Raw genomic sequence first — 13,082 nt, forward strand, 5'->3', positions numbered from 1 at the left:
GTTACAGATAGTCCGGAGCTTGGAGTCCTAGAATCGAATTAATAGACTGTCACACCAAGCGACACGAATGAGTAATTTGTGTCCATTTCTTTCCCCCTGTTACATGACGCAGATGCAGTCTGTACCTGTCTTTTGAAAGTGTGTTTATGTCGAGAGGCTTTGACTAATGCAATAAACGAGATAGTAATTGATTGGAGTGAGTTTTAAACCGTGCAACAATCCCATCTGTCAAGTTGTAGCGTACCGCTTAGTAACGGATGTCGAGCCAACGGAAGCTGTAAAAAGATTTTCTCCTCTTGACTTGGGTTGCTCCCCTCTCTCTGGAAGGAAAAATAACTCTAGCACGCTTGATCACGTGCGAGTTCCGTGGACGGTAGACGGTTGGGCTTCAACGCGTGGCAAGGCGATACTCGTAGCAAAGATGCAGCTGGTAGTAAGGACGGTGGTTGCGGTCCGACACTTTACGCTACTCGGTTGTTTATCTGTCTCCCCTCCCAAAAGCGGCAGGAACTCGAGCAACTCAAGTTTAACTGCTTAATAGACCTTAAAAAAAAATTCTCACGCATACATAAATAAGCAACTTAAATCGCGCATGATTACAGTTATTTATGGTTTCGTCGAGTTGTAAATTGCGAGCAATGTCGTCGTCACGCGCGATGCTGGTGATGGCAGAAGGACAGGTGGTTTGCGACCATGCGTTGTCATATTTCAGGCATTGGCCAATGTATGGCTCAACAGTCCAGCCTTTAACTAATTGCCGCATTCCTGTGACCGGCAGCAGGGCAATTTTGCTGGATGGGTACATGGCTGCATGTCCGAAATCTTTTGAAACATGCATTTTTGGGACACATTAGAAGCCAGATCTCAGCACTGATATTATCGATGTTCTGCCCTAAGATCCTTACGGTTTTAATGATACAGCTACCTTAAGATTTTTTTTCAGACGCTCTTTGCTTGTATTTGATCCTCAGCGATAAAAGCTGGCGCGATTTTTGTCACGTCAATATAGTCATGCATTTGGCAATATTCTAGTGTATTGCGTTTATCAAAGCTTGATTTTCTGCAAATGTCAGCGCGGCATTCATCAAATGTAGACGCAGAAGCAATAAGATCAACAAATCTGCTCTCGGTATCTGGTGAAAATAACGTCCCAACCAACGATGCGCAAGGTAATTAATTATCTGAACATAATTGCTTCTAACTTCTAGTGTCGTATGTCGATTCAGAATATCACCAATCTCTTCGTATGCACCGTCAGACGCTGAAACCACTTCAGCATCAAGACTTTTGGTGACTTCTAATCGAGTTTGGGTGAAAATTGTTTAAACTCAAGTACATCCTTATCTGGACTGCAAAACAAGCTGCTTCTTGCGTTCATCTGTCGTATCTTCAAAGTGACGTTCAATTCTCGCCTTGAATTCAGCTGTTTTCTTTTTGCCAGATACAAAGGGTTCATAACCTAGTTCTTGTGCAATGAAGCTAGACGCTGCTAAGCACTATCTTAATTTCTGGCAGGACAAACTTGTAACGTTTTAAGTGAAATTTGTTAAAAAAATCGGGCGTGTCTCGATAGCAAAGTTCCGCGACTTTTGGTCCAATGAGTGCCAAATGTTTAGAAACGGAAGTGAACTTCTTAAAAAAATCAAATACCACAAAAATAATGGGAATAAAGCTCCTATCATTGGCTACAAAACATTCAAACCATCACGCCCACCAATATTAACGTGCATGTTACTTGACCAGCCCATCGAACTTTGGCGCGGCCGTGCCGCTGACGCAGCATTGCTCGGTGCTTCGTCATCTATCTCAAAGGATGGTAACCGGCAAATATTGCTAACCTCGGCTCAGGACGTGCGCGAGATTTGCATCTCGACGCGCAAATGTATCAACCACTGGGCCTTTCGTGCTGGTAGCGCCCATGCGCTAACCGTAGCTGCAACGCGTCACCCACATTCGCGTGTATTTTTTGGTGTAAGTGGTGCACCTGGTGTAAATGCTAGCAAGAAGGCGCGTCAAGCCAGGCGCCAGGAGACAAACAAGACGACAATTCTTCCTGCTAATGAAGCCCTTGCGGTGTGGCACGATACCGATCTAGACGTGGCCAAATGGCGACGGTTACCACTACAAGCAACTGCTCAAGCATTTGCAATTCTTACTCATTCGAAGCTGAAAGATGAAGTCGTAATAGTTTTTCAGGACGGTTCCTTTGCTTCGTATAATGAAGATCTAGTCAAAGGATTGCAAAGCAACGACGCCAAAGTTGCCACTTCAGTTGAAATTCTCGATGAGGACGACGCAAATGATCAGAAAGAGTCTGTCGTGTGGTCGTGTTTGGAGACGGACAACCGAAGTCCTCTTAAGGGTGCGCTATTCTTATCAATTTTGATGCAAAAGACGAATCAGAAAACTGCCAACCACCTCGACCTTTTAGTGTACCAAGTCACGATCCCAGATGCTTCTAAACGCTTAAGTGTCACTCTAGGAGCTGTTCTGCTCATACGTCATCGTGTCAACTTGCCAGACAACGAAGAATATTCGTCTTGTGCTTTCCACGCCGAAACGTTTTCCTACTCGTTTATAGGTGCCGCAGGCTGCTGGCAATCGCTACGCCTCTCTCGTGATGCACTGACGAATGCATTGACGCTTGTGGGCTCACAGCAAATGCCGAATTTGACGTCTGTGGATGCGACTTCGTCCGAACCTGTGCACAAGAAGCGTAAATTGCAGCGAGACAGTACGTCAGCTCCCGGTTTCTTGGTCAGTGGCATTGGAAACTTCACGTATCTTGTAAGCATGTCCTTCGACTCTTCGCTGAAGCTCACAGGTTGGGATTCTAAGTTTGCTGTGCCGGTATCAAAAACGGAAATTGACTTGAAAAGAGACAAGGATGATGAGGATAACGTTGTTATTGGACGTAGCTCCAATGACGGCATTGGTAAGCCTGTTCAATTGGTGAGTGTCGCTGCCGGTGATGCATTGCTTGCTCTTTATGAGCGTGGAGCTTTCCTTGTACACGTGCGAGAAAAACACTCGACGCTGTCGAGTGTTTTGGGTGCAACGGCATCGACTGCTTCGATTTCATCCGAAATTTTGAAGGCACCGGCAATGCCTGACGCTGTGTTGCAATGGACCGAAGTGACTGCAACTAGTACCGATCAAAACGATGCACGATATGCGGAGACGTGGAAGTTAAACATGTGCAGCAACGATAGTTCTGAGCGTCAGCTTCTTGCTGACCTGTCTGATCCGCTGGTTACACCCACGGCTAGAGCGTTTACAAGTCGACTAGATGAAGCACTTCAGAAAGAAAAGGCGAGTCGAAAGACCGGCGGGGAAGAAGGCGATGGAATTTCGTACCGATTATTACAGATTGTGACACGGCGGTGTTTAGACTCGACTGATCTTGGCTTGTGGAAACCTCTTGAGGCAATGTTGCGCACGAATCAGTTGTCGGCCCGAAGTGAGCCAATGCTATTGCCAACTTTGATGAAACACAATCAATTTGCGCTCCTTGAATGCGCGATTATGCACCTTGTGGACATTGATGAGCGGTCCATCGTGCACCTGTTGAAGTACTTTATTCGCAAGTGCAGCAACTCGGCTTTGAAAAAGTATGTCACGAAGCAGCTTAAGGAAAAGAAGAAGAATTCGAGCAAGGTTGATGGACGTGTGGCCTGCGAGCGATTTGTAGTCGCTCTGCTCGGTCTTCCAACGAATAGTGTGTTTCTTCACCGCGCTATACAAGACTTGGAACTTGACGAAGTTCTGCTTTTGCTTGCATTTTGTCAAAAGCTATTGGTAGTGCAAACTTCGGATGACTATGTCATTGGGTCCGAAGAAGTGACGAAATCCGTGACGAACAAGAAGAGCACAGACAATAGCTTGCCGATGCCGAAAGAATCGGGGTATTTTGCTCCGCTACCATCAGCCTCAACATGCTGTGCGTGGATCTGTGCGTTGCTAGACGCACATCTGTCGACTTTGGTGCTGCGCGCGTCTCAAAGCGCCAACATCGCTCGCACACTGCGTCAGCTCGACCAACTTGTGCAATTGCAACTTGATGCCACTGCACAATTTGAGTCAGTTCATGGCGTTCTGTGTAACATTCTATCGGGCGTGCAACTTCCACGGGCTCCAGGACTTCCGGATTACTGCATCGAGGAGCTATGCCTTTAATACATAAAGTACACAATAGTCAGGTTAGAACTTGCTCATCTTAGGTCCACCCAGTTGTCGAGATTTACCAAAATATATAGTGATATTATCTCTAAAATAGCAATATGAGCACAGGAGGGGGTATTTCTTTTAAAACCCCCAAATTTCAGAAGATCCCACGCTCCCGACGCGAGTGCTGCCATCCACGCAAGCAACAAGCTGCCGTCCACACAAGCAACAAACCGCCATCAAGCTCTTTACATTCTTATCTAAGTATTGTCCCTGCTACGAGCAATATATCAACAATGGCGCAGCAGCAATTTGCAACGAACGAAGAAAATTGGAAGGCCTCCCTTAAGCGGCCGGAAAAAGACACGCGTGTGCAGACAGAAGACGTGACAAACGTCAAGGGAAATGAATTTGAAGACTATTTCTTAAAGCGTGAGTTGCTGATGGGCATCTTTGAGAAGGGTTTTGAGCGGCCGTCCCCTATTCAAGAAGAGGCCGTTCCGATTATTCTTGCTGGACGTAACGTCATGGCCCGAGCAAAGAATGGCACGGGCAAAACCGCTGCTTTTATAATTCCTTGTCTTGAGAAGACAGACACGAGCAAGAAACATATTCAAGTGCTGATTCTCATTCCCACACGCGAGTTGGCGCTCCAGACGTCGGCCATTGTCAAGGAAATTGGTAAACACATGGGCATTGAATGTATGGTATCCACGGGTGGTACAAGTCTCAAGGACGACATAATGCGTCTATATCAAACAGTGCATATTTTAGTGGGTACCCCCGGTCGAGTCATGGACTTGGCCAACAAGGGCGTTGCGGATCTTAGTCAGTGCTCAACGGTTATTATGGACGAAGCCGACAAGTTGCTTTCTCCTGAATTTCAGCCGTTGCTGGAGCAATTAATAAACCACACGGCCAAGCAGCGTCAAATCTGCCTATTTTCGGCCACGTTTCCCGTCACGGTAAAAGCATTTAAAGACAAGTTTGTCGACAATCCTTACGAGATTAATCTCATGGACGAACTTACGTTAAAAGGTGTGTCCCAATTCTATGCCTTTGTCGAGGAGCGTCAAAAGGTGCATTGTCTTAACACGCTATTCTCGAAGCTGGACATTAACCAGTCAATTATCTTTTGCAACTCGGTGAATCGTGTCGAGCTATTGGCCAAGAAGGTCACAGAGCTTGGCTACTCATGCTTCTATATTCACGCAAAAATGAACCAAGCGCATCGTAATCGCGTGTTTCACGAGTTTCGCAATGGTGCTACTCGGCACTTGGTTTGCTCGGATCTATTTACGCGCGGAATTGATATTCAAACGGTGAATGTTGTGATTAATTTCGACTTTCCGAAAAATTCCGAAACGTATCTCCACCGCATTGGCCGCTCCGGTCGGTATGGTCACCTCGGGTTGGCTATCAATATGATCACGTATGATGACCGATTTAATTTGTACCGGATTGAGCAGGAACTTGGCACGGAGATCCGACCAATTCCGCCCGTCATTGATCGCAATCTTTACTGCAAGTAAGGTTGTTATCAAAGTGACTCTTTATATAGAAATCAGTCACTATTGGTACGAATTGGAGCTGAGAACGAAATATACAACGACGGTAATGGATGTGAATGTGAAGGTGGCAGTTGAATGCGATGATATGAGAGAGCGAGGAGGAATTCGAGCTGCGATCATTGTGGTCGTAGGGTCAAGGTGAATGCGAGATCGAAAGTACGGGGGGACTGATTATGACGCGGCTATTCGAGTTGTGTATGGTTGTCGTCGCGTACGATGGAAAGTAATAGACAATGATGATAGGCACCGCAACGCAGTGGTGCAATCGTAGCAAGGGGTCGAGGATGAGGCACAGTGTATGTGTGCGGGGCAGAGAAGAATCGATTGGGAAATCCAAGAGATCTTGGCGATATGAGTTGGCAGCGAACGCCGTGTAGAGGACATGACAATTGAGACAGGAGCTTAAAATGTAGGAAACTGCAGTACTTCCAGGTTACGGTGACAGTAGCTTAGGGAGTAGTTCAACGCTGTAGCTTTTTATGATACCTAAGCACGACTAAGTTTGCCCTTGCCCGCTCGATGTTGGACTTTCTTTCACCGCGGCTGTCAATAATCAGGTTACGTCCCGTCGCTACGGGGATGGGCAACTGCTGTCACAACTGTGATTTCAAAGGAGGGCACCATCTGCGACGCGGAGCAAAATGGAACAGCTGGAAGCAGAAGCATGAGACAGGCTGGCAGAAGCTCCTGGGCACCGTGGAGATGAATTACAGGAACAAACAAAGGAGTTTGCGAGAAAATGGCATGGGTCCTGGTGTCCGGCTCTTCTTACACCCTCACCCTTTGTGATTATGACCGATTTAGGATTTCCTGATTGCTACAGAATGATGGCTAAGTGGGTTTCACATAATTATTAAGATTTAGTGAGACTTCCACCTCGTTTAGCTAAACTGTTCAATTATTTGTGGGAATGCAAGCTTCGCCGCGGCTCATAACCCAACTGTGTATGGTGTGGCGTGACTGACGATCTCGTTACGCGTGCTTTGGATATTCAATTGGAAGGGCAACCAAAATCTCAATGTTTTTACGTCGTATTAAAATCAGAACCTCAGGTTGGCCCGAACTCCAAGTCATCTCTTGAGGGTACGACTGCTATGGAACGGCAAGATTGGAATGGCAGCAGATTCTACAGTAACTTTAAATAAGTCTTTCTTGTTGTTGAGTCGTGCCACGCACACCAAACGAAAGCAATCCAGATGATGGAGACGGACGTATAATTAAATTAATTGTGAGGTCCCAGTGCTTTCGAATCGCAAACGTATGCGATAGATCCCATCTGCTTATTGAGAGTAAGCTGGGCACCATGCTGATACGACTGGCGTTTGCTTCAACAAGATGCAATCATCTTTTTGTGTACTTTGTCTTGAAAATATTGGAAGCCACACCTACCATTTTGCTCTATCACTATGTTTGCCGTCCTGCTTTAAAAACTACGCATCTATATTATAATAAATACGTGGCCTTCCAACAAGATAAATATTGGCCTGCTCTCTAATTTCGTTCCGTCAAAAATCCACTTCTGCGAATACTCTTCTACGAGATGTCACACCACCCACCAAGCCCAGCTTTCCAGCAGGCGGAATTACCCACTCGCGCAGGCCGCATTGTTTCTGCGTCTTAAGAGCGCGCTCACTACCGCTATGCGTTGGAAAAAGACTGCTGCGCTGCTGCCTCTGGCTGTCTTCGGGTCGCATTTCTTCAAACGACCGCTTGCGGCCTTCATATGTAGTAAAGGAAGTTTTAACGACCGCCTCGGTCTTGTAAATAGCCGCGACCGGTTGCTGAAGAAAGTTGCGAACCAGTGTTACAAGCTGGCGCCCTACAGAGCTTGCTAGCAGCATATTGTGGTCCATTGATGTGCTGGATACGCGCGCCACGAGGAACTGCAATAATATATTAAGCGTGCTCATCGTCTCTTTATCTTGCAATTGTAGGTCGCGAATAATCTGACGGAATGCGTAGCAGTCTACAACACTTGCAATCCAGTGTGCCAATCGACTTGGCTCTTCGTTCTGTTTTCTGGCCATCTTTGTAATGACGTGACTATGAGTGCGGTGCTGAACACCGCAGGCGAGGGTTTCAAGGGATCCCCAAAGTCCAATAAATTCGCTCATTGTTTTATAAACAAAGTAGACGTTTGTTGGCCCTTTCGTTCGTACTCGAACCGCGAATTTCTCGTGCTTGCCGCCAATGCAGGATGTCACTGTAGCTACGAGACCTCGCATGTTCATTGGGTCAATAATATTAGTAGACATGGTTGACGAACACTCTTCTTTGATAATCGCGACACTTGAGTCAAATTGCCTAATGGCGGCGCAAGATAGAGAGCCGATTGGTGCAGCGACGGGGCCACTGAACCCTAACACACTGACCACAGCGTTGATCCGTCTGCTCACGGGTCATGATTTTTTGTCGCCTACTCAATTTCCCAGAAAAAAAAAACTACCCAATGATTTTTCTGTTCCTTATTATTAGTTTTCGAATTAATGAAAGCTGTCTTCATCACAACCAGGATCTGATGAGAATCAAATTGCTCTCAATCGACAGACGCAGAGAGTTGTCCGAGTTCAAGGCGATCTGAAGAGAAAATTGACTAAGCGGTTCGGGTTGACGATCCTTTAGATATTATCACGTTCCAGCGACAACAGGCCATGCTGAAATATCTACCTCTTGGTTGGGTTCATCGCTACCAGAAGTCGTACAAGCAGAAGCGTGAAAAGATTTAATCAGTGATGATACTGTTCAGCACTAACCGTCAGTCTGATTGAAGCAGCTGCGCAATGTAGAAGCGAAGTAAACCAGGCCGTTCAGCGAAGCTCTGACTGACTTGTCAGTGCATAAAATCGCGATGGACCCACTATTGTGACAGATATGAAACAGCTGTTTTTTTTCTCAGCCTCGTCTGACTAATTATGCTTGATTTTGTGAGGGTCAATCACGCAAGTCAATTCCCTCAAAGAAGAGCTCTACAGCGACGTCAAATTGGATTTGGCTTGTACGATCGCCACTAATGCATGTTGCAGTGGGAAATAGCGTTGAACTTATAAAAGACTTTCCAGAGGAATGTAAAAATGTGCACTTCCTAATTTTTGGTCGGTCATGCATGGTTGGTGTCGCACGGGACTGGAGCAGTATTTGTGATAGCGCCAAGCATAAGCTGAGGCTGCAATGAAGCACAATTGTTTCATACACGAACAGGCTTCAAGTCGAGGCCTGGTACGGGCGCGATCAGATGCGGCGGCATGTTTCTGCCGTCTCCTCTCAATCGCACTGATGGCCACAATCGTTTCATTCCGTTGACACATCCGCGAGATTGAGACTGCCAACGGAACTGATGCGGGCTCTTCGTAGGATTGGCTAGGAAAGGCGCTCGAGCGTTACACCAATGTAACGTTTTTCTTTCTACCTTAAACCAATACTGTATCTCATTAATCATTCATGAGGTCTCTTAAACGCCTCAACCGTTCTTTCCATAATATTCGTCATTGATTCTGTAACGTGTAGACGATAGATTATAGCGTTGCCGATGAAATGGTTTCGGTTTTCGTGAGTACGTCAACGAAACTAATGGAGCCGTTAGAATCCTACGAATATGCTGACGTAATTTTCAAAATCCATTTTGTTTTAGTAAATAGCTTAATGTTATGCTTGCAAGCTGCAATCGTCATAAGACACGATTGTGCGGTGCGCAAGTAGAAGCCACACATTATTAACGTAATTAAGTCATTAGTAGATAGAAGATCGTTACAAAGGAACTTAATACATTGTTACAATTTACTTTTTTTCTATTTTAAAAACTTTGAATTTACTTTTATTAGCTAAGATGTTATCAGTATGGCCTGTTACACCTGGTAGCACTTCGTAATTCGTTAAACGGCCTTCGCACGCTCCATCCAACAAGGACATGTTGAATGACGAAGGAGGGTGCTTTCAAGCCCTTCAAGAAGGCTATCACCCAACGCGTGAAAGTTTCACTCATTTGAATGACCGTGTGTGGAAAGCGGTCGAACGCATGAGTTTGGTCATAGGCGGACCAGCCGTTGGCGCTATGCTGCTCACTCTGTACACAGATGAACAGCATGCGGCCATAGCCGAGTTCATACAAAATGAATTCGACGGGGCATAAAAGTAAGAAGCCTTGCTTCAACAGCAAGGCTCTCAACACGCGGAGGTATTGAGAGAACAGGGAGCTCAACAGTTAGAACTGTTGAGACAGCAGCATTAAATGCTGCTGACGGGTCGACGCTTCCGCGTCGACCCGACAGCTAAAAATCGAAATCAATAATTTTAAGGCAGTCGAAGGCGACTCCCTATTAAGATGGTTTGTCAAACAAGACGATGCCATTGAAGCACGCCGCATCGATGATGATGCAACGAAAGTGAAATTTGGCATGTTTAACTTATCGAACGTGCCAAATCTTGGGCCTTGCGGCTCAAGCTTTACGACCCTTTGGTTTTCGAGTTGTATAAGGTCTTTAAGACTCGGTACGGGCAAACATTTGAGCCGTCCCGTGCCGAATACAAGGCTCGAGCCGCGTTCCTGGATTTGAAGCAGGGAAGGCGTGACCTTCACGCTTATGCCTAGCATACACGATACCTAGTCAGCTGTATCGTGAGTCATCCAATTGATGATCCAACACAGGTAACTGCGTTTATGAAAGGTCTTGCAGGCGACCCTGTTATGACTCAACTGTTCCGGCTTATACTACGCAGATCACTCAAGAACCGTTTCGATTCTAGCGTTGGCAATTACGTTATCTACGAAGTTAGCTACGGAAGCCAGTGCATGACAAGGAACCCCTTGCCATGAAATTTGAATTGGCTAAGTTTAGAGTCTATCTCCTCGGAGATAGACCTTCGTCATTATTCAATTGCTTCAATCTCAGCTACAGTCGCTAGACCAAGCGATCTCTATAGCGGAACAGGAGAAATTCAGTCTTAAACAGGCTCTCGTCCACTCTGGAGCCTGTTGTTCACATAGACGACAAGAAAACAGAGGTCCCGAACCAATGGACCTCTCGTATGTGGAGAGCGAGTAATCTCGCTCTTCAAGCCACAAACGATTGCAAAAACGCAATCGTTGTCAAAAGACGGGCTGCTACGCCTATGAGTGGAGTGCCCCACGCCCATTGCCTAGAAATACTGAGTGAAAAGATCGACCTCCTGCTAGGAATGGCGGAGGACGCGGATCCGACGCTGTTGCGAAATCGCAAAGGCAAGGCGGCTTGCCAAGAAACGGTCGGGGTCAGTAGCTGCGGAGCGCCCTTCTGATCCAGCAACGTCGAAAGAATTTGCAGGCCTTTGACGAAAGTTTTTCTGACACACAAACCTTGAGTGTAACTGCCCGAGCTGATCAGGTAAACCTCATTGCGTTGGAAATTGTAGTGGCAAATAAAATGCCCTTAAAGTCACTAGTCGATTGCGGGGCGGCGAACAATTTCATTCGATGCTAATCGCAAGAAGATCGCAGACTCAAAAAAAATTGAGCGCGATATCCCTTTAATGAGGATGACAGTGCGCCTGGCAACAGACGCATCTGTAACAGTAAAGAAACATGTAGTTGGTATCAAATACACGTTAAAGGGTAAACAGTACTATGATGATTTCATCGTACCAGATATAAATGACAAATTTGATGTCATCCTAGGATTATCATGGCTCCCAAAGTACGGCCATGCATCAAGCCGTGACGATGCTTCTCTCATTCAGCAGAGGGCCATCTAATGAACGTCTTAGATCGTCCACAATTGTGTGGATGGCTGACGAGTGAGTGCAATGGCCTCACCTGTGGTTCGGTCGTTTGCACGACTGTCCAAGACCTCAGTGGGAATACCCATCACACTGTGGAGTTAGATCCCGCCGGCTGTGCACAAGCCCATGCAGCGTCAGGTGTCTACCATTGTGACGCGAACATAGTTACCGACGGATGTGCACAAGCACAGGCAGCGTCAAAGTTCGACCAATCGAATAAGTTGAGCGATATGAATTAAGGATGCTTGTTTGGAAAGCACACCCAATGAAATTTTCAAGCCTGTCTATGAGAGACAGTACAAAAGTCCTAAAACGACTGGAAAGTCGATCGTAAAGGATCTTGCTGTGGTACCGCAACCACAGCTAGAGGCAATTGGGGAGGAAACTAGAGATAAGTCCTCAAAAATCTGCGGGAATAAGTCCTGAGATATTTGCGGTCAAAGGTTCCCAAAGCACCTTTGAAATTAAGTTCCAAAGAGAAAATTGAGACATTAAATGTCTTAGTAAACAACGGATCAAGTGTAGGCGCTTATACACTTGATCTGGTAGCGACTCGGAAGAAAACTTCGGAGATGACTCAATTGCCAACGCAAGAACCGTTTCAGTTCTTGCGTGATTTGCGTAGTGGCAAGTCAAGCAGATTTGCGTGCTTGTCTGAGGGAGTCAGCCTCCTCACTTAGCTCTCCGACATTTTGTGTGCGTAAAGCAAAATGAGAGTGGCGGATTGTGCATGCGATCACTAGATAAACGCTTCGACGGTACCGGCTCAAACGCCAACGATTTTATTACGAGGTGGAGCGAATTGTTGTCGATGGTAAAATTTGCCGTCAACAATTCAGTGCATGCTTCTTCTAAGCATACACCGTTTTTCGCGAATAGCTTACGCCATCCACGTATTCTCACCTTGTTTGAGAGTGACTAGTATTCAAGGGAGGGACTCACTCGAGCAAAGAACAGTCTAGCTCTTGCTCATCACGCATTGGCAGTAGAGTAAATGCGAAGGACACCAATGTTGATTCAATCAAAATTGAAGTGGACAAACTCAGTAATAGCGATAATTCTTTGATAACGATGCTGAATATTATTAGTGAAAACAATAATGCTCTCACTAATGAGAACAATGACATCTTCGCAGTGCGCACCGGTCGAACTGAAGACGAAAACAAAACCGAGTCAGCAGGAGGATTTCAGCTCGATAGAGAAGCAGTGCTCTTTTTCATAAAGGATTTCATCGCTGACGCGTTGGACCGACAGAAACGGAACTCTGACAAAAATGGAAGAGTTAGCATTTTTCATTTAATTTTAATGATCTACTCCTACTGTCTACCTTAAACCAACCCAAACATGGAGTGGCGAATGAGACAGTAATGAATTACTGCTTAGAGTACATCGGTCCATTTCGTGCACTGCATAGCCTAGGCAATATGCGCACGATCGAAATGCTTCGTAAGATGCGTACGCATCCTACGTATTATGTCGAGTTTCTCCACCCGTACCATCAGTACGAGGCTACATCCAATTCCGAATCCCTTCGGAACGGTCTAAGTCGTCTCCCAAAGCCTGACGTTTCCTAGCCAAGCATGATAGTCTCGGGAA

General features: G+C 46.0%; 4 protein-coding genes across 4 annotated transcripts; 2 read left to right on the plus strand and 2 right to left on the minus strand.

Annotated features, from left to right (window-relative positions):
- Window position 1: 1 nt before the first annotated feature.
- Window positions 2-805, minus strand: CCR75_007884 (uncharacterized protein; the record flags this gene model as incomplete). Its single annotated transcript, XM_067965940.1, has 4 exons — window positions 2-27; window positions 245-320; window positions 373-530; window positions 601-805. The coding sequence occupies 4 exons, from the start codon at window positions 803-805 to the stop codon at window positions 2-4; spliced, it is 465 nt and encodes a 154-aa protein (XP_067818780.1).
- A 923-nt stretch (window positions 806-1,728) lies between these two features.
- Window positions 1,729-4,176, plus strand: CCR75_007883 (uncharacterized protein; the record flags this gene model as incomplete). Its single annotated transcript, XM_067965939.1, has 1 exon — window positions 1,729-4,176. The coding sequence occupies one exon, from the start codon at window positions 1,729-1,731 to the stop codon at window positions 4,174-4,176; it is 2,448 nt and encodes an 815-aa protein (XP_067818783.1).
- Window positions 4,177-4,460: 284 nt separating this feature from the next.
- Window positions 4,461-5,696, plus strand: CCR75_007882 (uncharacterized protein; the record flags this gene model as incomplete). Its single annotated transcript, XM_067965938.1, has 1 exon — window positions 4,461-5,696. The coding sequence occupies one exon, from the start codon at window positions 4,461-4,463 to the stop codon at window positions 5,694-5,696; it is 1,236 nt and encodes a 411-aa protein (XP_067818782.1).
- A 1,234-nt stretch (window positions 5,697-6,930) lies between these two features.
- CCR75_007881 (uncharacterized protein) lies at window positions 6,931-7,990 on the minus strand (the record flags this gene model as incomplete). The annotated part of the gene is made up of 1 exon (XM_067965937.1): window positions 6,931-7,990. The coding sequence occupies one exon, from the start codon at window positions 7,988-7,990 to the stop codon at window positions 7,241-7,243; it is 750 nt and encodes a 249-aa protein (XP_067818785.1). The 3' UTR covers window positions 6,931-7,240.
- Window positions 7,991-13,082: the final 5,092 nt, after the last annotated feature.

This window comes from Bremia lactucae, linkage group LG10 (genome assembly GCF_004359215.1).
Source record: "Bremia lactucae strain SF5 linkage group LG10, whole genome shotgun sequence".
Lineage (NCBI taxonomy): Eukaryota > Oomycota > Peronosporomycetes > Peronosporales > Peronosporaceae > Bremia > Bremia lactucae.